A 19,533-nucleotide genomic window follows, 5' to 3' on the forward strand; every position below is an offset into this window, starting at 1 on the left:
TAAATCACATGACACAGGTAAGTTCAATCCAAGTAAAACAAAAGGAGGGAGAGAAAAAAGTATGAACAAATCACATGATATTGAGAGTCAAACCTTCAAAATATATTTAAGAGAAATTACCTAATGTCACAAATCAACATTTGACTTCTTGCCTGCTAGGATACGGGATATCTGCAGCCCACGACTGAAGGCCTCATTGAAGAGGATCCTCGTCTGCATGGACTGGAATCCGGGCATCCAAGAAAGCAGTGCCACAGGAGCCATGACAATTAACCCAAACAATATATCATACAACCGAGCCACTGACACCACAGTCTCCCACACCCAAGTAGCCCGCAAAAAAGGCCGTATCACTTGGGCAATAGATATGATACCCCAACCAGTAGGAATGAAGGCCAAAAGACTTGTCAGTAGATCTATGAATTTGAATCTAGTGAACTTCAGCAATATGATGATTACAATTGTGGTCAGACATATGACGAAGAACTGAACTGATCTGTAATAGATATGATCTTTTGCAGCATACCTATCCCGGGCATGAGATATCAATATGTAAACACCGAGCGCCACAACCACATAAATCCAAGACAAAAGGTAAACTGCTATACTTGTGCTCCCATCAGCAATACCAAGTTGGTACACAATCCCATACTGAAAGAAGAAAAACCGCAAATCAAGAATTATCTCAAGTAGCTTTCCCCAAAGGCCAGTAGTTCTCAGATGATCTTGCTCTTCATACCACCAGGTCTCCCAGCTCTGATCTGATTTGGTGAATACCCCTCCACGGTACCAGATCCAGTTCATAAATTCATCGAAATCATATACAGTTTTGAGCCAATCAAAACCAGATGGATTAAAGACATAAGGGGCCATGATCCAGGACACTACAAGGAACCAGCTTGAGATTGTCATAATAATGTAGACAAAAGTGTCCCTTCCAATTGGACTGTGTGAGGCATAAACAGTAAGTATCACTCCAAGCTCAATAGCCTTCACAAAGTGGCTTCGAGCATATAGCCTATAGTTCTCAGAAAAACTCTTATGCTGCACAACAAAACCACGCCCTGTTGCTCGGTACTTTGCACCTCCATGAAGAATGGTCCGACCAAAGTAGTGGGTTCGAGTCCCCAAAGAGAAAGTATAAAAAACTGAAGCCAGCTGGAGCTGCATTGTCAAAAAGTCCCAAATTGCATTGAGAAACCCAAGTTCAAGAGAATTTTCCACTATCATAGGCAGTGCCGTGAAGAGACCAAGTTGGATGATGAATTGCTGGTTCAGGATTGTGCCAAGAGCCGCATTGTTTGTGGAGTTAGCCTGCCTCATGATAGAATTCTCAATCCCACTAAGAGCTAAATAAAGGCGACCCCACAAGAAGGCATAAACAGTGAGTACCACCATCATGGAATTGAAGTAGAAACCTACAGTTGTGTAGTAAAATGATAACATTCGGAAGAAGTCTAACCTGTGACCCAACCGATAGACATCCCTGCTCAACATTTGCTCACCATTACCGCTAGCAACCTTTGCCTCAAACATGGAGATCTGATTCAGACCAACATCCCTCCCCTTACCCACTTGGATGTACTCATGATGCGTCACATTTCCACCACGTAATGTGCAATTGAATCCAGCAAATATGTCCTCACTGATGTTAATCACCCTAGAAGCCTTGCTTATACCACCACGGCTTAAGAACCAAAGCCTGTCAAACACATCTGGGTGACCATAATGCATACGAACCTTTAAAGGATTTGCCAGTACCCGCTGTCCAAGTGTGACAAAGCTTGTCTCCTGGGCAGACATGAACCAAGCAAGAGATGAAACAGACCCTGTGAAGACATGTTCACGCACTCCCAATATAGTTGGCTTTCTAATTCCATAATATCTAGGGAATTCCTCCAGTAGATTTCGCATTTTCAGAGCCTCCTCAAAATAATTGTCTTGGTTCATGTCAATGGTCTGGATTGCATCTCCCCTGGTGAAAATAGAAGCATGATTCTGGTTTTCAGGTTTCCCTTCCCCAAGTTTCAATGGTCCCGGCAACCTGATTCTGTATATCTCCACCTCTTTCTGCAATTCAGTATCATATTTTACTAGGACAGAATAGTACTCCACCTCGTTCCTCTCTGTGTGAACCTCATCTACATAAGCAACCCGAAGTGCTTCATTATTTTTCATCAGGTACAAAATTTCTTCAGCATGTGGATCCTTTTTGGCTTTCTGGGTACCATAGATCTGGCATGTAACCACATAAGTGAACTTCATCAAAGCAGTCCCATACTCATGGCCCTTGAACAACATATTGACCCTATTATTGTCACTGCCGAAACTATGAGCAGAAAGAGATCTAGCAGAGCCCAAACCATCCATTCTTACACTATCATGTCTCATTGAACCAAAAGAAGCAAGTTCTCTTGTACCTTCCCGGATATCCACCTCTGAAGCAGAATCAAGAAACGCCAGCATTTTAAGAGCCTTATAGTAGTACATCATACCCCTAACTGTCCTGCTAAGGGTTTGGCCTCTATATGATGCCCAAAGACGGAGGTCCCTCAACCTTGTAGACCAGATCTCATCATCATCAACCATGCCTTCTCTATGCAGTCTCTCAATAAAGTTTACCCACTCATCATAAAAAATCCTCTGTAGATAAAATAGGGTTGAGACCCCATCTTCATTCTCAGTTCTTAGCTGTTCTTTACTGAACAGAACTTCTTCATTATAATAGGGGGTTAAAACACTAAAAGCAAGCATCTTGTCCACCTGGGGGGCATGAGGCATGTTCATAAACAAAGAGTTACTGAAAAAAGCAATTCGTCTCCTTGCCTCTAGATTCTTTGGTACATTATGCATTGAATCCCTGGAAGTCAAAATTGTCTTTAACCGCCTAACTTGCCGGTAGAAGGCCAAATCTTGAGCATCAGGTAACTTTACAGCATTCTCAAAGAGCAAAGCAGACAAATTTGTTCTCTGTGGGACCAATCCATCTTCCCTAAGTTCTTCAATTTTTCTCTTGACCATAGGAAGGTCTCTGATAGCTATATCATAAAGGGTCTGCAAGGTATTAACTATTCTGTTCAGATCCTTCTTGTCTTTAGTCAAAGCATCAAGGAGAGCGATAAGTTTGGGGTGTACATTAGGCAGCACTGCCATCTTGTACTGCTCTGTAAAATTCTCCAGATGAAGGGCTTGGTCAAATTTATCAAACAGGGTTGAAACTATTGAAAACTCCTTAGTATCATCTTTAATAATTGAAAGGAGCAGGTACTTAATGCTATCATAAGCTTCAATAACAGCACACCGCCTGTATTCATTCTTACAAATTTTTTTCCAAAGGACCTTGTCTGAGGCAGCCAGCTCCTTAGCCTGGCTGAGAGCAAGTAAAAGCTCATTACACAAAAGCAAACAGGGCCACCGAATAACCCTTATATTCCATGAATTCGGAGGCAATTCCATGAGCTCAACCTCATGGTCACTTATAATGTCCTCCTCTCTGAATGTGGCAATTATCTCATTCCATATTAACGCAAACTTATTTGCCTCAACTTGGTTTGATCCGATCTTCTTGTAGGGACGGCCAAGCCCATATCTCAATTTCAGCCGGTGAATTGCATCATAAAATCTGCTCTTCAAACTACCCTTCTCCTTGAACAATTGCTCCTCTGGCATTAAATTGAATTGCATTGCACTAGCAAAGAACTGGAACCGAAGCCTCAGTTGATTAATATTTCGGATCTCGCCCAGGTGTGACAACAACCCAACCAGCGCCCCAACAAAAGAAGAAAATATAGAGTACCAAATCTGTAGATCCATGAAATAGATTAGAATTACTGGCAACCACAAAAGCCCAACAGCCAGCCTCTTTGTATCACTGAAAAATTCGTGCCATTTGAAATTTATAACCCTGATATTCAATATCTCTTTAGTTGGTTGAATCATAGGCTTGATCTGAAGGAAGTAACTGAAAGCCAGTTTAGCAGCCAGAACCATGATCCAAAAAAGAGTGTACTTTATGTTGTCCAGAGGTCCTTCCCTGAGACCTCGACCCACAAATATATGGGTCTGGAACCACCAAGTTGCCAGGTAGAAGATCCTCCAATTCTTCTTCTCAACGAAGTTCCGAACCCATGGGACAATGAAGAGTACCAGAGCAAGCAACTCGGGAATGACAAATACCAATGCAGCCTCAAGGAAATTGACTAGCATTCTGTTTGCCTGCGCAGACCACTTGCCATCCTGGTTCCGCTGGTTCAGTGCACGCACATAAAGAACTGAGAATGCAACAGTCCACGTGATAGCAACAAGACTCTTCAACACCATCCGAAACCCAAGCCAAGGCGTCTCACGAGAAACCAGACTGTACTGAGTTCCTGCATCAAGAACAGACTGGAGAAATCGGAAGCCAGCCCACGTCATGAAGATGGTGAGGCAACGGAATTGGATATCCCTCTCCCTGAGGGGATCCCAAGGATAGGTAGTCCCCTGCCATGCTACAATAATCGCAGCCTGTAGTACCAGTATGTGCATGATCCACAGCCTGTCGAAGTTTCTAAATACATTCCAAAACGATCGCTGTTCCACAAAACCCGTTTTCCCAACCTTTTTTCTATTGGAGGAGACAAAGAAGGTACTGGAAAGCTCTATCGGCCATTTAAGTCGTTCGAAGCATCTTCGGCTCCAGAAATATTCATTGATGTCATCGTAATTCCTCCAGGCAGAATGCGGAGCCGTGCCGTTCCGGCTGGATTCCACCTCGGCCTTGATGGTGTTGTAAATTGGAGTGACCACATGGGTCAGGAAGGCGTTCTCACCAGAGACAGAAGGCAGGACAGGGCGGCCGGTGTTCTCGTCAATGTAGCCTTCCAAGATCCGATTAAGCTCCATTGCCATGTGGTGGAAGATGTAGCAGAGGCACTCAGGAACGAAACGGAGGTTCGCAGCTTCCCCCCATATCAATAAGTAAAGGGAGATATACAACAGCTCCCTTCGGTGGTCATCGCTTCTGCGACGGGAGAGCCAGATGTTGGACTTGCGGCCGAGAAAGGCGCACCAGTGGGTGTAGTTGTGCAGGACCTTTTTTCGTATGTGACGAACAACACCAGGATCGAGGACGTCAATATTGTCCGGCGGAGGGGTAATGCGCATCTGGGCATTTGCTAGGAGGAGAACAAGGTGCTCTCGCTGGTTCCGGACGTTGTCGCGCTGAAAGCCGAAGAACGAGGCGAGCCAGTCGAGCAAGTCCATGCCCTCTCGCCACGGAGTAAAGGGGGGCCTACGCAGGTCCCCCACTGCCCGGAGAGCAGCAGCGGCAGCGCGGACTTCCGGATAGAGAAGCGAAGGATGATCAGCGAGGAGATTGTGAATTGGGATGATGTTGTAGGGCTCGTCACCAATGTCAGGGCCCTCGGCCGGGGCACGATGGCCCTGACCATGGGCTTGCGGCTGCCGGTATCGCAGGTTCATGGCATGGAGGTTCGAGAGGATGCCGGTCCTGCGTGCCTGCGAGAGAAGACAGAAACACCAAGGTAAGCGACTCCAGACGGACAAACGAGAAAAAAAGTAACAAAAACAGCGCGCCTCATGCCCGCTGAGGTTTCACGCTAGTGGAAACCGAGATGTCACATGCCTATTATTTGCAATGTGGCCCACTGCCGTTTGGCTGAAGAGTCCTCTAATAGTTTCAATTTTCCGATCGTAATTGCATCCCGCTTCCTCGACCGGGTATCCCTGTCCAAAAAATTATCCAATTCCAGGGATACAGTTCGAAATGGACCAGTAGACGGTCGTTCCCGTGTGGACTTGGCCTTTCCTTGCTTATCTAATAAGCGAACGGAGGAAAAGGGAAACTTCCGTCTCCAAACCTTTGTTTCTTTCGGTGTTATAAACCAGATGATGGAGTCAAGGGAGGAGGAAGGAGGTAGAGCTGAAACAGATCCGAAAATGACGTATAATAGATATTTTAAAATTCAACCCAACGGCGCGAATGTCCTTGCACCATTTGAAACTTTCACCAGAGCATCTCTCTTATTCTCATCATCACTCGGATAAAAAGACAAAAGTAACCGATAGTAAAAAAATTTGAAATATTGAAATCTGAAGAAACAACCACTTTCTCCAGCTTTAAGCTCTGGACTCCGGAGAAAGGATAAGTTCCGTCTCAGTGTGTGCATCAGCCTCCACAATTCTGACAGTCCAATGATTAGTGAACTTATTCTATTAGTAAGGGTAACTGCCTCGAGATGTTCGGACCACTGATATCCACTGCGCTCCACGGTTCGAAATCACTGGCAAATTCATGTCTCAAGTAACTTGTGGGATTTACCATGCTGTGATTCAAAAAATAGATAATGGCAGTATAGTCTTTCAATTTTTTTTTAAAAATGAACAATTTCAGGAATTTACTCTCCGACTGTCCCTCAAAAAACAAATTGAGGTTTTTTTTTTGTTTAATGAAAGGCAAAGGGAGAGGGATAACACTCCGAAGAGCATGCCATCTCTAAAGAAACACCAAACTCCAATGGTATGAAAACAAATATAAATAATTCCGAAACCTTCATAGGAAAAATAATTTCCGTGAAAACATCAAATTACTTCAAAGTTCAAAAATGATATAACAATAAGTAAAAAATTCGAGATGTACTCGCCGGGGTTATTTGTAATCACAGCGCCTGAAAACCTCGAGAAGAAGATAGAGAATCACCTGAACACCAGGTTACAAAAATGCCGCAAAAGCAACCAGATATCCTCAATCCCAATCGACTCCGCCCAAAATCCTTCCGAGCCACCGATTCGAGAAGGAATGATACATTCGAGATACAAACCTGCTCAAACAGCACAAATTACAGATCTGAAAACGCAAGAAGCAGAAAAAGGAAAATGGAGACGAAGGTACAATGCTTGGGTTCGCTAACCGTCGAAGAATATGATACGACGGAGGATCTATAACCCTAGCTAGAAGAGCATCACTCTCTCTTATATCTGCTCCACGGTGAAATGCGCTGAAAAAATAATATTCTTCTGCTTGAAAAGGGGCGCCAGAATTCTAAATATCAAAAAGAGGTCATTTTCAGTTGAATATGTCACAGATGCGCTAAGAGGGCTCGCGCTGGCATCTCCGTAACTCGAACTAAGATCCGAATCATGTTCCGTGTGTCTTCCTGAGACTGATACGGTAACCGGTAGGTCCGGATATTAAAACCGGAAACACTTAAATTCCTTCTTTTTCATGTAAAATTGGTAACAAGTTCAAATCGTTACCCAACAAGTACTCGAACATGCGGCAGCCCATTGTTCGGTGATTCTGCACCGGGGAACTAATCATGGAATTGCGCCACCGACGTGCCTGCCCTACTTGATTCTCGACTGAGATCCAGCCGGCAGCCGTCGATATTTGTCTGATGCACACTTGTTTCTCTTCGGAGAGGTAATGGAGGAAACGAGCATTCTCTACGAATCTGCAGGCCTTCTCTCCGGCGACACTGGTTCAGAACCAAGACGGACCGAGTCGTGTACGGTCTTCCGCAACGAGATATCCGCTTCCGCGTGCGATATTCCAGAAATCGTCGCCGAGGATTACCTCTCTCTGGACGCGGAGAGTTTGAGCCACGGTGATACTCCAAGCCCTTTTTCATCCTTAGAACCCACTCCCTTGCCCGAGGAACCAAACTTGGAGCGCGCATGGTTCAGGGGCAACTCGGGCTTTAAAAGCCCTATGCTTCAGCTCCATAAAGGTACTGTTGCGGGTTTCTGTTAGTTCTTTTCGAGCTTCTTCCATGCATCTCTCATGGAAATATAGATGTGATCCTCGACTTACTCGTCTCGATGTTTTTTTATTTAATTTTTGTTTTTTTCCCCGTTTTAATCTGTCTGTTCTCTCGGAAGCAGGATTTGAGGTGGGAGTTCATCAACATGTTTTTGTTTCCACCCACTCCTACATGCGCCTGCGCTTTTTTTCGCTTTTGAGTTTTCGAGGAATTTCAGAAATAGTTTGGCTCTTTTATTACGTTGTAAAATTGATAGGAGAAGATTCCTTTTCCTAGAGGCTCACACTTGTGAAAGGACTCATTTTGAAATTGTTTGTCTGTGTTTCTACAGAAATTGTTGACTTTTGTGACTTCATCTCTCCTACACAAGAAGAGCAGGCATCGCGTGTTGCTGCAGTGCAATGCGTCACTGAGCTTATTAAGTATATATGGCCACATTGCAGAGTACGCTTGATCTCTTCCATGCTAGTCTCGCTGCATTTTTGTTTTTTCTCTTTGGCTGGAATGTTATCATGTAAAGACCACCGACTTGTCAGCGTATGGTTTTATTATATTCATTCTTGCATATCGTCTCTCTCCAGGTTGAAGTATTTGGATCCTTTAAGACGGGACTTTATTTGCCTACCAGTGATATTGATGTGAGTATTTCTCTCTTTCATGTTCCTCATGGGATACTTCTGCCGGTGATGGTTACCTAAATACGAACTTATACTAGTTTTGCCAAATTTAATCCCTCTAGATATGTATACATGTTAAAAATGAGTTCGTCATTTCTGAATTTCATATATAAGGACCCTGTTACTATTTTCGTTCACTATTCTTGGTGCCTTTTGGTTTGTAGCATGCTCCCCTTGCTCATTGCCAATGCTTGAGTTAAAGAACCAGTTCCTTAGAATGAACCATGTATTCTTTCAAAGTTCAGATCTTCACTGGTAGCATGCTCCCCTCACTCATTCCCACTGCATGTTTTTTGGATTGTCAAGGTTGTAATATTGGATTCAAAGGTCAGTTCTCCTCAAATTGGGTTACGTGCTATCTCTAAGGGATTGAAGCAGCGAAATATTGGCAAAAAGATACAGGTGAATCTCTTTATCCATTGAATACCTACCAAAAGGATCTGGAATTATTGAGTTCAGAATGATTATTCTTTTTTTTTTCCAGGTCATTGCCACGGCTCGTGTCCCAATCATCAAATTTTTGGAAAGAGAAAGTGGTGTTGCTTTTGATATCAGGTCAATGTCTTAATTGTTTTTATTTTTTATTTTTTGCTGTGCCATGAGAAGGAGAAGATCCACCAGAGGGCACACCGGGAATATGCTGCATGTTTCACATACATTTTCAGCCAAAACCACCTATGGAGGGATTTTCGAGGATTAATGGCACCAAAAAAATTCTAATTTATTGAAAAATCCAGCTGTTGAAGCTATGCTTCTAACATTGCAGTAAAAAATTGATGGTTCACTGGCAAATAAAAAGGACTACGGGTTGAAAAGTAGTAGTATCTTGGATTATGGATCAATCATGATCCAGGTCAATACCAAGATCATTCCAAACTTTTACTGCCCATTCTGATGCTAGTCAGCGGACAAGTTTGTTGTGGCAATGTATTTGGTCACACTGATTTGATCTGCGACATGTTTTATGTTTACAATATATTTCTGGTACTCTTGGGTCAAGTTTTTACCCATTCCAGGTTGTGAAATAGCTCCATGGTTATATGCCAATAGCCTCCTCTAGTTATTGGTACCTGGTAGAGGAACTGCCAGGCCTGAAGCAGCCTGTTGGGTCTTGGTACACAACAGCAAGCTTTGAGACAACAGCAAGCTTTGAGATATGTGTCGAATGGCATTTTTTAAGCTTCACTATTGATCTGTCCTCCCATGTGAAAATTCTAACCGCCTGAACCAACAGAACTATAATGACAATCTTAAATTTTGAGGAGAATGAAATAGGCCTGCATTCTATTTCATAAATTAAATCTGGAGAGGGGAAAATTCTCATTCTCTTTACTCTTTTACTGTTGAGTTTTGTATATTTAATAATTGAATAAATTAGCTTTTTACTTTTGTATTTTTTATATCGATACTTAGTTCTAATAAAAATAAAAAATAAAATAAGGGTGAGCTGTTTTTCAAATTAATATGTACTGTGGGTGGACTACTGGGTCCACCGGTACCAATGGATCTTTCTTTCAGTACTTTTTAGTGCTTTTACACTGCCTAAGCCCTAGTCAAGGTTATCAGTGTTCAGCTGTTTGAATTTACTTTAAGTTTGAGCTGGAGGACCTACTGGCATCCTCTTGAGGAGGAAGGTATAAAAATGCAAGTCCCTTGTATTTCTTGATTATGTTTAACATGAAATTATGCTTATAGTTATTTAAGATAATTCCTCATTAAGCTAGTCCATGTTCTTGGTTATTGCTTGTAAGCAGACATAGGAGCTCATTGTCACGGGGTCGCAACTCCTTTGCTTAACCCATGCGGCACTTGTGTGCAAACTCCTTTTGCAAAGACACAAGTCAGCCTAACTCTCACTCTTACTTGCAAGGGCTATACTCACTCGCCCGATGAAAGCAATAAGAGAACTTAAGAGGACTCAAGGGACTTGCTCAAGAGAGATTCTATTACACTCCAATGAGTTGTGTACAAATGAGAGACTCTCCCCTATTTATAGTTTTGAGGGGGAGCAATGAATGTTCTAGATTGTATATACTTGTCATTGATCCAATGGTTTGGATCCTTCTAGATTATTCCACTACTATCTAGCTATGGACCTTTCTAGACTCTTATATACAATACTAGGGTGTATGCCCAAGTGTATATACCGAACCCAACTTGGTGTATGTGCGGAACCTTCTAGAGAGCTTCTAGAGATCCCTCTTTCTAGAACATGGGTTGGGCCATCCATAGAGGGCTTGGGCAAGAACCTCCTCTATGTATCCTCAAAGGGGTCATAGGCCCGATGAGTATGTTGTGGGCTTGGGCTCCGTGACATTCTCCCCCACCTAAATTACGCAACGTCCTCGTTGCGTTCCTTGTACATCGTGATCTGGTCCTCGAACTGCCATAGCGCCTCAGCTTCTTCCCATGTAGCCTCACTCTGTAGCAATTCACGCCATTTCACTAAGTACTCCGTCTTAGGCTGGATTCCCCTTCGTCTCTTTACGCGATCACTGATGATATATTCTACCTCTTTGTCAAACGACGAAGTCATCAGTGGTGGTGCACGTTTGCTAACTTCTCGTGAAGGATCCTCCACATCTGCATGGTAGGGCATCAATATGCTTGCATGAAAGACCGGATGGATCTTGAGGGATGATGGGAGTTGGACTTGGTATGAAACCTTTCCAACTCTCTTGATGATGGGGTAACGCCTTTCATATCTCCTTACCAACCCCTTGTGCTTACCGTGCAAAACCTTAAACTGTTGGGGTGGTAACTTTATCATAACGAGATCCCCCACCTTGAACTCAAGCGGCCGCCTCTTTTCATCCGCGTGCTTCTTCATCCTCTTAGCGGCTTTGTGCAGGTAGGACTTTGCTATGTCAGCCTGTTCATGCCAGTTCTTGGCAAACTGGTTGGCTGCGGGACTCTTGCCTTCATAGCTGGTCCCTACTGTCAATGGTGTGAGCGGTTGTTGGCCTGTTGCCAACTCAAAGGGGTTGTGGCCTGTTGACTCGCTCTTTTGCAAGTTGTAGCAAAATTGGGCTACGTCCAAAAGCTTCACCCAATCTTTCTGATTTGCACTCACGAAATGCCTCAGGTATTCCTCCAGCAATGCGTTCATGCGCTCTGTCTGTCTGTCTGTTTGGGGGTGAAAGCTCGTGGAGAAGCAAAGTTTTGTCCCCAAGAGTTTGAACATCTCCGTCCAGAACTTCCCAGTGAACCGAGGGTCTCGATCACTTATAATCGTCTTAGGGACTCCCCAATATTTCACCACGTTTTTCAAGATCAGTCGAGCTGCTTCATCTGCAGTGCAATCTGTTGGAGCAACAATGAAGGTAGCATACGTGGAAAACCGATCTACCACAACTGAGATAGACCCCATCCCGTCCATCTTAGGCAACGTTGATATGAAATCCATGGAGATGCTCTCCCACGGTCGTTCCGGCATAGGTAATGGCTCCAGCAACCCTCCCGGCTTTTTATGTTCAACCTTGTCTTGTTGGCAAGCTAGGCAGATCTTCACGTACTCGTCTATATCGTCCTCCATCCGGGGCCAATAGTATCTGGTCTCCAACAAGGCAAGGGTCATTCTTTGCCCTGGGTGACCAGCCCACAGGGTGTCATGGCACTCCTTCATCAATTCTCTTCTGAGGGTGCCCCACTTTGGCACATAAAGATGGTTCCCCTTTGTGTAGATAAGCCCATCCTCTTGCCAAAATCTCCTTGTCCTTCCATCTTCAATAGCTTGAATGATGCCTTTGGCCACATCATCCTTGCTAAGCCCTTCTCGTATACAGTCTGGCAAAGTCTCAGTAAGTTTGCTTACCGTGGCCACGTGGTCGAGCCTCAAGGCGGCGAGTTCAGCCTTCCGACTTAATGCATCCACAACCTGGTTAATCCGTCCAGGCTTGTATTCCATCACCATATCAAACTCAGCCAAGAAGTCTTGCCAACGCGCTTGCTTCGGACTTAACTTCTTCTGAGTCTGAAAATAACTTGTAGCCACATTGTCCGTCTTGACAATGAAGCGAGAGCCAAACAAGTAGTGCCTCCACGTTCTTAGGCAATGTACCACGGCCATCATCTCCTTCTCTTGAACCGTATACTTTCGCTCCGTCTCATTCAGCTTCCGACTTTCATATGCAACAGGGTGCCCATCTTGTTCCAATACCCCTCTAATGGCAAAGTCAGAAGCGTCAGTGTGTACCTCAAAAGTTTTGGAATGGTTTGCCAACTTGAGCACTGGTTCCGCCATTACTGCGCCCTTAAGGTCCTCAAACGCCTCCTTGCACTGCTTCGTCCATAGCCATGAGACGTTCTTTTTCAACAAATTTGTGAGTGGAGCAGCACGCTGCAAGTATCCCTCGATGAACCTTCGGTAGTAGTTGACAAGGCCCAAGAAGCTCCGCAGCTTTGTCACCTTCGTGGGTACCTCCCACTTTGCTATAGCGTGGACTTTGGCCTTGTCCATCCAGATCCGCCCATCTCCGATCCAATGCCCAAGGAATGAGACTTCCTTCAAGGCAAAAGAGCACTTCTCTCTCTTCACATAGAGAGAGTTTTCCCGTAGTACTTGGAAAACAATTCGTAAGTGGTCTAAGTCTTCCTTTAACGTTTGGTTGTAGACCACGATATCATCCAAGTAAACCACCACGAATCGATCCAAGTATGGATGAAAGATCTTGTTCATCAAAGTGCAAAACGTAGCTGGGGCATTTGTCAAGCCGAAGGGCATTACTAGAAACTCGTAAGCTCCGTACCTGGTGATGCAAGTAGTCTTTGGCTCATCTCCTTCAGCAATCTGCACTTGATAGTACCCCGATCATAGATCAAGTTTGCTAAAGTACTGTGCCTCAGCCAACCTATCGAACAAATCTGCCATGAGCGGAATCGGATATTTATTCTTGATGGTTACCTTGTTGAGTGCTCGGTAGTCGATGCACATCCTAAGGGTCCTATCGTGCTTCTTCTGGAACAATACCGGGGCTCCATAAGGGGCTTTCGACGGTCGTATAAATCCAGCATCCAGCAACTCTCATAGTTGCCTCCTTAGTTCCTCCAACTCAGGTGGCGACATCCGATATGTGGCTAGCGCTGGGGGTCTTGAACCGGGCTCCAACTCGATTTGGTAATCGACCTCCCTCCTTGGTGGTAATTTCTTGGGCAGCTCTGGCGGCATGACGTCCTTAAAATCACTAAGGACCTTCTCGACTTCTCGCGGCATGGGCATCCCGTCTTTCTCTTCTGACAAAGTGGCGAAGTAGGTTACCTCACCCAGAAAGCTTAACACACCTAAGCATGGCATAGGAATGGCCTTGGCCGAGCTAAGGAACTCCATTCCGAGAATGACCTTGAAGTCATCCATGGGCACTGCTGTCAGGTTAATGGTGCCTTGCCATTCTCTTGCCTTAAAGGCGATGCTCCTTGCAACTCCAATCACTGGTTTAGCCTCAGAGTTGACCGCCTTCATCCTACTCACATCCTTCTCCAACTTGAGACCCAGCCTCTTAGCCTCTTCTCCTGAGATGAAGTTGTGAGTGGCTCCCTTATCAATCATAGCACGTGTGTTTTTGCCATTTAGACACACGTCTACGTACATGAGGTCCTTGACTGAATGGGCAGCAGGTTTTTCCACATGAGCCTGCCCCTTCATGGCATTGAGGAGTCTAAGTGCCCCCATCTTAGGCTCCTCCTCATTCTCACTCTCCTCCTCATGGCCTTCCATGTTCACCAACAAGGCATTGAGAGCTTGCTTCTTTGGGCACTCAAAAGCTCTATGGTCTCCGTCACAAATGAAACAACCAAAGCGACGAGGGACGAACTTACCTTTGCCCTTTTGATCATAGTTGGTTTTCTTGCCTTCTTCCTTCTGGTACTTCGGTTTGTCTCCCCCGCCTTTGCCTTGGTTAGGCTTGCCCTTTTTGTCTTTGTTTGAGCCCTCAACCTTCTTTGTGAATTCGACCAACTTCTCTGCTGTTGATAGTGCGGTGGCCAAGTCTTGAACTCCCCGCCTTTGCAACTCTTGCTCCGCCCAAGGTTGCAAACCGTCCATGAAGAAGAAGAGCTTGTTTTTCTCAGCCATGTCAGATATATTTAGCAGCAAGGCTGTGAACTGGTTGACATATTCTCGAATAGACCCCGTATGTTTTAGCCGCTTTAGATCCTTCCGAGCTAAGTACTCCACGTTCTCTGGGAAGAATTGAGACTTGATCTCCTTCCTGAAATCTTCCCACGTTGTTATAGTGCAACGGCCTTCGGTCACATCACCGTACCTCCGTCTCTACCATAGCATTGCATCGTCGGTGAGATACATACTGGTTGTATCCACCTTCAAAGCTTCCTCCGAAATCTTGGCGGCTTTGAAGTATTGCTCCATTTGCCAAAGAAAATTCTCCAAGTCCTTGGCATCTCGTTTCCCATTGTAGCTCATAGGTTCCGGGACTTTGACCTTTGGAGCAAACTCCCTCGGTCCAAGCCCTCCACCAGAAGCTACCGCCTTCTCCAATAGGGTCAATCAAATTTTAACATCTTCGAGCTCAGCTACTTCTTCGCGGAGGCTAGTCATTTCTCCTTCCATAGTCTCAAGCCTTTCCGACACACTTTCAACCTTCTCTGTTGTCTTTTCATTCAAGGTTTTAAAAACCTCTACTGCACTTCGCATGTCGGCTTCAAGACTATGTAAGGCATCTACAAAAGCGTTCGATTTGTTCAAACACTCAGAGAGAGTTTGTTCAAACTTACCGGCCCGAGCCTCCAGTATAGACATACGAACATCCAAAACCGATTCCCGACCTCAGTCCCTTGACCTATCTCTTTTCGTCTTTGAAGACTAGCCCTCCACCAGCACGTTGGTCACTTGCGAATCCCTGGCCATGACGCAGCAACAATCCTCAGCAATTCCCCCTCTCGAACCGAAGCTCTGATACCAACTGTCACGGGGTCGCAACTCCTTTGCTTAACCCGTGCGGCACTTGTGTGCAAACTCCTTTTGCAAAGACACAAGTCAGCCTAACTCACACTCTTACTTGCAAGGGCTACACTCACTCGCCCGATGAAAGCAATAAGAAAACTTAAGAGGACTCAAGGGACTTGCTCAAGAGAGATTGTATTACACTCCAATGAGTTGTGTACAAATGAGAGACTCTCCCCTATTTATAGTTTTGAGGGGAAGCAATGAATGCTCTAGATTGTATATACTTGTCATTGATCCAATGGTTTGGATCCTTCTAGACTATTCCACTACCATCTAGCTATGGACCTTTCTAGACTCTTATATACAATACTAGGGTGTATGCCCAAGTGCATATACCGAACCCAACTTGGTGTATGTGCGGAACCTTCTAGAGAGCTTCTAGAGATCCCTCCTTCTAGAACATGGGTTGGGCCATCCATAGAGGGCTTGGGCAAGAACCTCCTCTATGTATCCTCAAAGGGGTCACAGGCCCGATGAGTATGCTGTGGGCTTGGGCTCCGTGACATCATGCTGGCTTTATTTCTCTTGAAGATTTGCTCTCAAATTAAAATAAAAATTCTATAATACTTGATTCATGGCTCTCATTATTTATTTCATCATGTTCTCTATGATCTTTTCATGTTCCAGTTTTGATGTGACAAATGGACCTAAAGCTGCTGAGTTTATCAAGGTGCCAGAGCATTTCTTCTTATTTTTAGTTTTACTTTTTATGCAAATGATACCCATTTTCCTTTTGTTGCCTTTAATTCAAAATTTGGACACTTCCGAGTTGGTGAATGATTCTCTTACCTTCTATTAGAGTCTGGACATACAATTTGTTGAAAGCATTCACCTTTTCTTTGTCCAAGGTTAGAAATCTGAGCTACACAGACAGTCTCTCTCTTGATTGCAGATTGCATTAGTATCTTTAATTGTTTCTCTCTGGCACTCTGTGGACAAAGAATTGAGTTAACTGCTCTTCTTGAGTATTAGCACGTATTTGAAGCATCAGTTTTATCTTTTCCACTAATCTTTGTTATGTGGCATTGTTATGCATCTTTGCTGCCTAGAATTTGTTTGGTCTTATTGGGGGGTTTATAATTTCCATTCAGGATGTTATTACAAAGATACCTCCTCTGAGGCCCTTATGTTTGATACTGAAGGTTTTTCTGCAGCAAAGAGAATTGAATGAGGTTTGAACTTCTGTTTTTATGGAAAAAAAAAATTGTGTGAGAGTATGTTCAAGATTTTCTGTTTTTGATGGAGGCCATCCGATTGCTACATCTGATTTTCTTGGTGTCCATTTTGAAGGTCTATTCTGGGGGAATAGGTTCTTATGCTCTTCTTGCTATATTAATTGCACATTTAAAGGTAAGTTTACCTCAAAAGAGATTTAAACAATAAAAACTTTATAGTATTTAAAAATGAAGAATAATGGAACCTGCATTCTTATTCTTGAGGATTTTCTTTTTATTGTGAACTATATTTGATTTAGTCTGTTTTTGTCCTGGTAACTGATTCAGCACTATTATCTACTCTCTGTAATTTCTTGAAAAACGTAGTTACCCTTTAAGAGACCTATTTCTTTTTCTGGTCAGGCCACCCTAATTATTTTCTATTTTGTTCTCAGATTCATTGGAGAGCACAAAAATTAAGGGGTAGTAAAACATCTTCGGATCACAACTTAGGAATTCTTTTGGTATGCATTATATTAACAGTTAGTGTCATTATATGGCATATTTTGCTCTTGACATGCTAAAAAGTGGGAAAGCAGTCAAAGGCTCTTAGAAAGCATGTAATATTGAATGTTTCCTCTAAACTTGAATTGGTTTACAGGATTCATGAACATTATTAGATTGCTTTCTTGGGTGACTATTAATATACTAGATTTAGTAATGGATTTTCAGGTTACTCATGAAGTTGCTTATTTGGTAAAACAGGTCAAGTTTTTTGAGTTCTATGGGCGAAAACTTAACACATGGGATGTAGGTGTATCTTGTACTGCGGCAGGCACATTTTTCTTGAAGAGTGAGAAAGGGTAACAATTATTTTTTATATGTCTACCTCTAGTCTATTTGGTTAGGCTGTATTCTTTTAGGATGACTCTTTGATGAGTGTCTATTTGACTGATATATTATGTGTTATGGCTTTTGTATTGTTTGTCAGTTTTATGACAGCAAAACGGCCATTTCTTCTGTCAATTGAAGATCCACAGGTACCTGATTGCTCATTCTGATGGAAGAAGTGGTTTTATAGGAAAAATGTGTCTGTTCTCTGATGTTAATTTACTTTGATAAACTAGGCACCAGACAATGACATTGGGAAGAACTCCTTCAACTATTTCCAGGTGTGTAATCTTATTTGCAGGTAGCTTTACCTTTTCACTATTAGGCTCTTCTGCATGGGCCTCTTTTATAATCCGCATATATTCTGATGATGGTTAGGATTGTTTAAGTTGTTCAATACAGGTTTTTACTTATTCAATTGTTTTCTAGGATTCCATGACATTGCAAGAGGAATCAAAGATAAAGTTTGAAGCAAACTTTTAGTTAATGGAGAACCAACAAGACAGAGGTGGATGCAAATGACAAGAAAATTTTACCTGCCGAAGTACCAATCTGGTTGGAGATTGTTTATCCAACATATAACTATGACCCATAGTCATTTTCAAAAAAAAATAAATAAATAAAAAACTATGTGCCATTGTCCATAAGGATTGCTTCATTAAAGCATCTGAATTATGAAAGCTGCTAGGCTGGAGTTTTGCTTGAGTTTTAACTGGTGCCTGATATTGGAGGATTCCTGCATTAGGTTGTATTTGCTTTCACATGCAGTGGCAGCCGAATGCTTTTCCATTCCAAGTTGGCAAGCACCTCGCTGCAAAAAGGGGTTACTAGTACGAGTACTTGGGGATGGTTTGATCATCCAGGTCTGCTAATATATCTTGTGCCTGTTAAGACACCAACCATATATTTATAATATGTTGTCTGAAACCTAATAGATCTGATGGCCCTCTCAACTAACTCCAAGTTATGGATATGGTCTCAGGATGAAAGTGAATATGATCTGGTTCTGTTGTGCTTAGGCTGTCAATCTTCTCTTTTTGGCCTTGTGTCCAATAATCATGTACATATTTAAGCTGTTTCACTTTCCAGCATTAGTTAGGTACTGTGCTTCATGAAAAGCTGGTTTGAAATCCATCTGATCCTTTATTTTGCTTCTTCAGATTAGATCAGCTTTTGCAATGGCCTACTCCTTGCTGACTGATGCAAAAACGATAGCTACGTTGGGCCAAAACAGGAGCATTCTTGGGACAATCATAAGACCTGACCCTCTTCTATTGAAGCGAAAAGGTGGGCCTAATGGAGAAGTGACTTTTGATAACTTGCTTCCAGGGGCTGGCAAGCCAGTGGAACGACAACATGGAAATGACTTAGATGTTTTATGTAACTGGGATTTGTTTGAGGAAGAGGCATTTCCTAGAGAAACTGGGAATGCTGCTGAGCATGATGTACCGTCTTTTAAGAAAAGAAAAAGCTTGAAAGGGAAAGACAAAGATTCTCAGGATGAAGAGACGACAAGAAGTAGCCACGAAGGAAGTAGGAGGAAAAAAAAAGGAGAGAAAAAGAGATGGAAAAGGTGCTGAAAGAATGAGGATGGAGGTGTTGGTGGCAGTGGTCACCGTGAGTTCGTTCCATGGGATTACAGTAGCTTAGATTGATCTTAAATATCTGTGTATTAACTGGTATTCGACGATGTGAACATCTGAAAGCAGTGGCACTTGCAGATGCTACATCGCAACTGCTGCAACACAGAATCCTGTTCGAAGGTGGGAAGTTTTTGGAATCCATCCGGACGGCAATATGGCCTCCACAACGCTTGTAATAGCTTACACGCTTGTAATATGGCAATGTGGCATGTGCTCTACCCTTTGTCAATTCTTCAATTGAAAAGTTGAATTTTTATGGGTCCAATGCAATGCTCGAAGAATCAGAAGAGAACAGGATTTTCTAATGCATTCTTGTAAAAAGATGCGTTGCTGAAATAAAGCCTTATCTGCTATCACATTTCAATTTGCAGGGATCGATTGTGGTTTCTGAGAATTTTGATCTCCTCAACAAACCATAATTTTCATGGGAACTTTAGGTTAATC

At 43.3% G+C, this 19,533-nt stretch overlaps 2 protein-coding genes and 1 non-coding gene across 7 annotated transcripts; 1 reads left to right on the top strand and 2 right to left on the bottom strand.

Moving 5' to 3' along the window:
* Window positions 1–80: 80 nt before the first annotated feature.
* Window positions 81–6,994, bottom strand: LOC137962255 (callose synthase 12-like). 2 transcript variants are annotated; one of them, XM_068809020.1, is made up of 3 exons: window positions 6,912–6,994; window positions 6,701–6,821; window positions 81–5,499 (listed from the first exon to the last, which is right to left on the bottom strand). In XM_068809020.1, the coding sequence occupies exon 3, from the start codon at window positions 5,461–5,463 to the stop codon at window positions 127–129; it is 5,337 nt and encodes a 1,778-aa protein (XP_068665121.1). In that variant the 5' UTR covers window positions 5,464–5,499; window positions 6,701–6,821; window positions 6,912–6,994; the 3' UTR covers window positions 81–126. The 2 variants fall into 2 exon arrangements, with proteins under 2 accessions (XP_068665121.1, XP_068665122.1); XM_068809021.1 differs by lacking the exon at window positions 6,912–6,994 and adding an exon at window positions 6,893–6,908.
* Window positions 2,426–2,504, bottom strand: LOC137964388 (small nucleolar RNA J33). Its single transcript, XR_011115584.1, has one exon. It is a non-coding gene; the product is annotated as a small nucleolar RNA J33 (small nucleolar RNA).
* Window positions 6,995–7,256: 262 nt separating the features above from the next.
* Window positions 7,257–19,354, top strand: LOC137962356 (uncharacterized). 4 transcript variants are annotated; one of them, XM_068809170.1, is made up of 13 exons: window positions 7,257–7,730; window positions 8,095–8,207; window positions 8,345–8,401; window positions 8,747–8,842; window positions 8,925–8,995; window positions 16,029–16,071; window positions 16,493–16,573; window positions 16,692–16,751; window positions 17,011–17,079; window positions 17,321–17,418; window positions 17,547–17,595; window positions 17,683–17,727; window positions 18,607–19,354. In XM_068809170.1, exons 1-13 carry the CDS (start codon window positions 7,427–7,429, stop codon window positions 19,024–19,026), a joined length of 1,506 nt encoding a protein of 501 aa, XP_068665271.1. In that variant the 5' UTR covers window positions 7,257–7,426; the 3' UTR covers window positions 19,027–19,354. The 4 variants fall into 4 exon arrangements, with proteins under 4 accessions (XP_068665271.1, XP_068665273.1, XP_068665274.1 ...); XM_068809172.1 differs by lacking the exon at window positions 18,607–19,354 and adding an exon at window positions 18,215–18,303; XM_068809173.1 differs by lacking the exon at window positions 18,607–19,354 and adding an exon at window positions 17,876–18,193.
* Window positions 19,355–19,533: the final 179 nt, after the last annotated feature.

Source organism: Aristolochia californica, unplaced genomic scaffold, assembly GCF_029961685.1.
Source record: "Aristolochia californica isolate CCGP_79_NKW_82.1479 unplaced genomic scaffold, dmAriCali1.0.hap1 SCAF_4, whole genome shotgun sequence".
Taxonomy (NCBI): domain Eukaryota; kingdom Viridiplantae; phylum Streptophyta; class Magnoliopsida; order Piperales; family Aristolochiaceae; genus Aristolochia; species Aristolochia californica.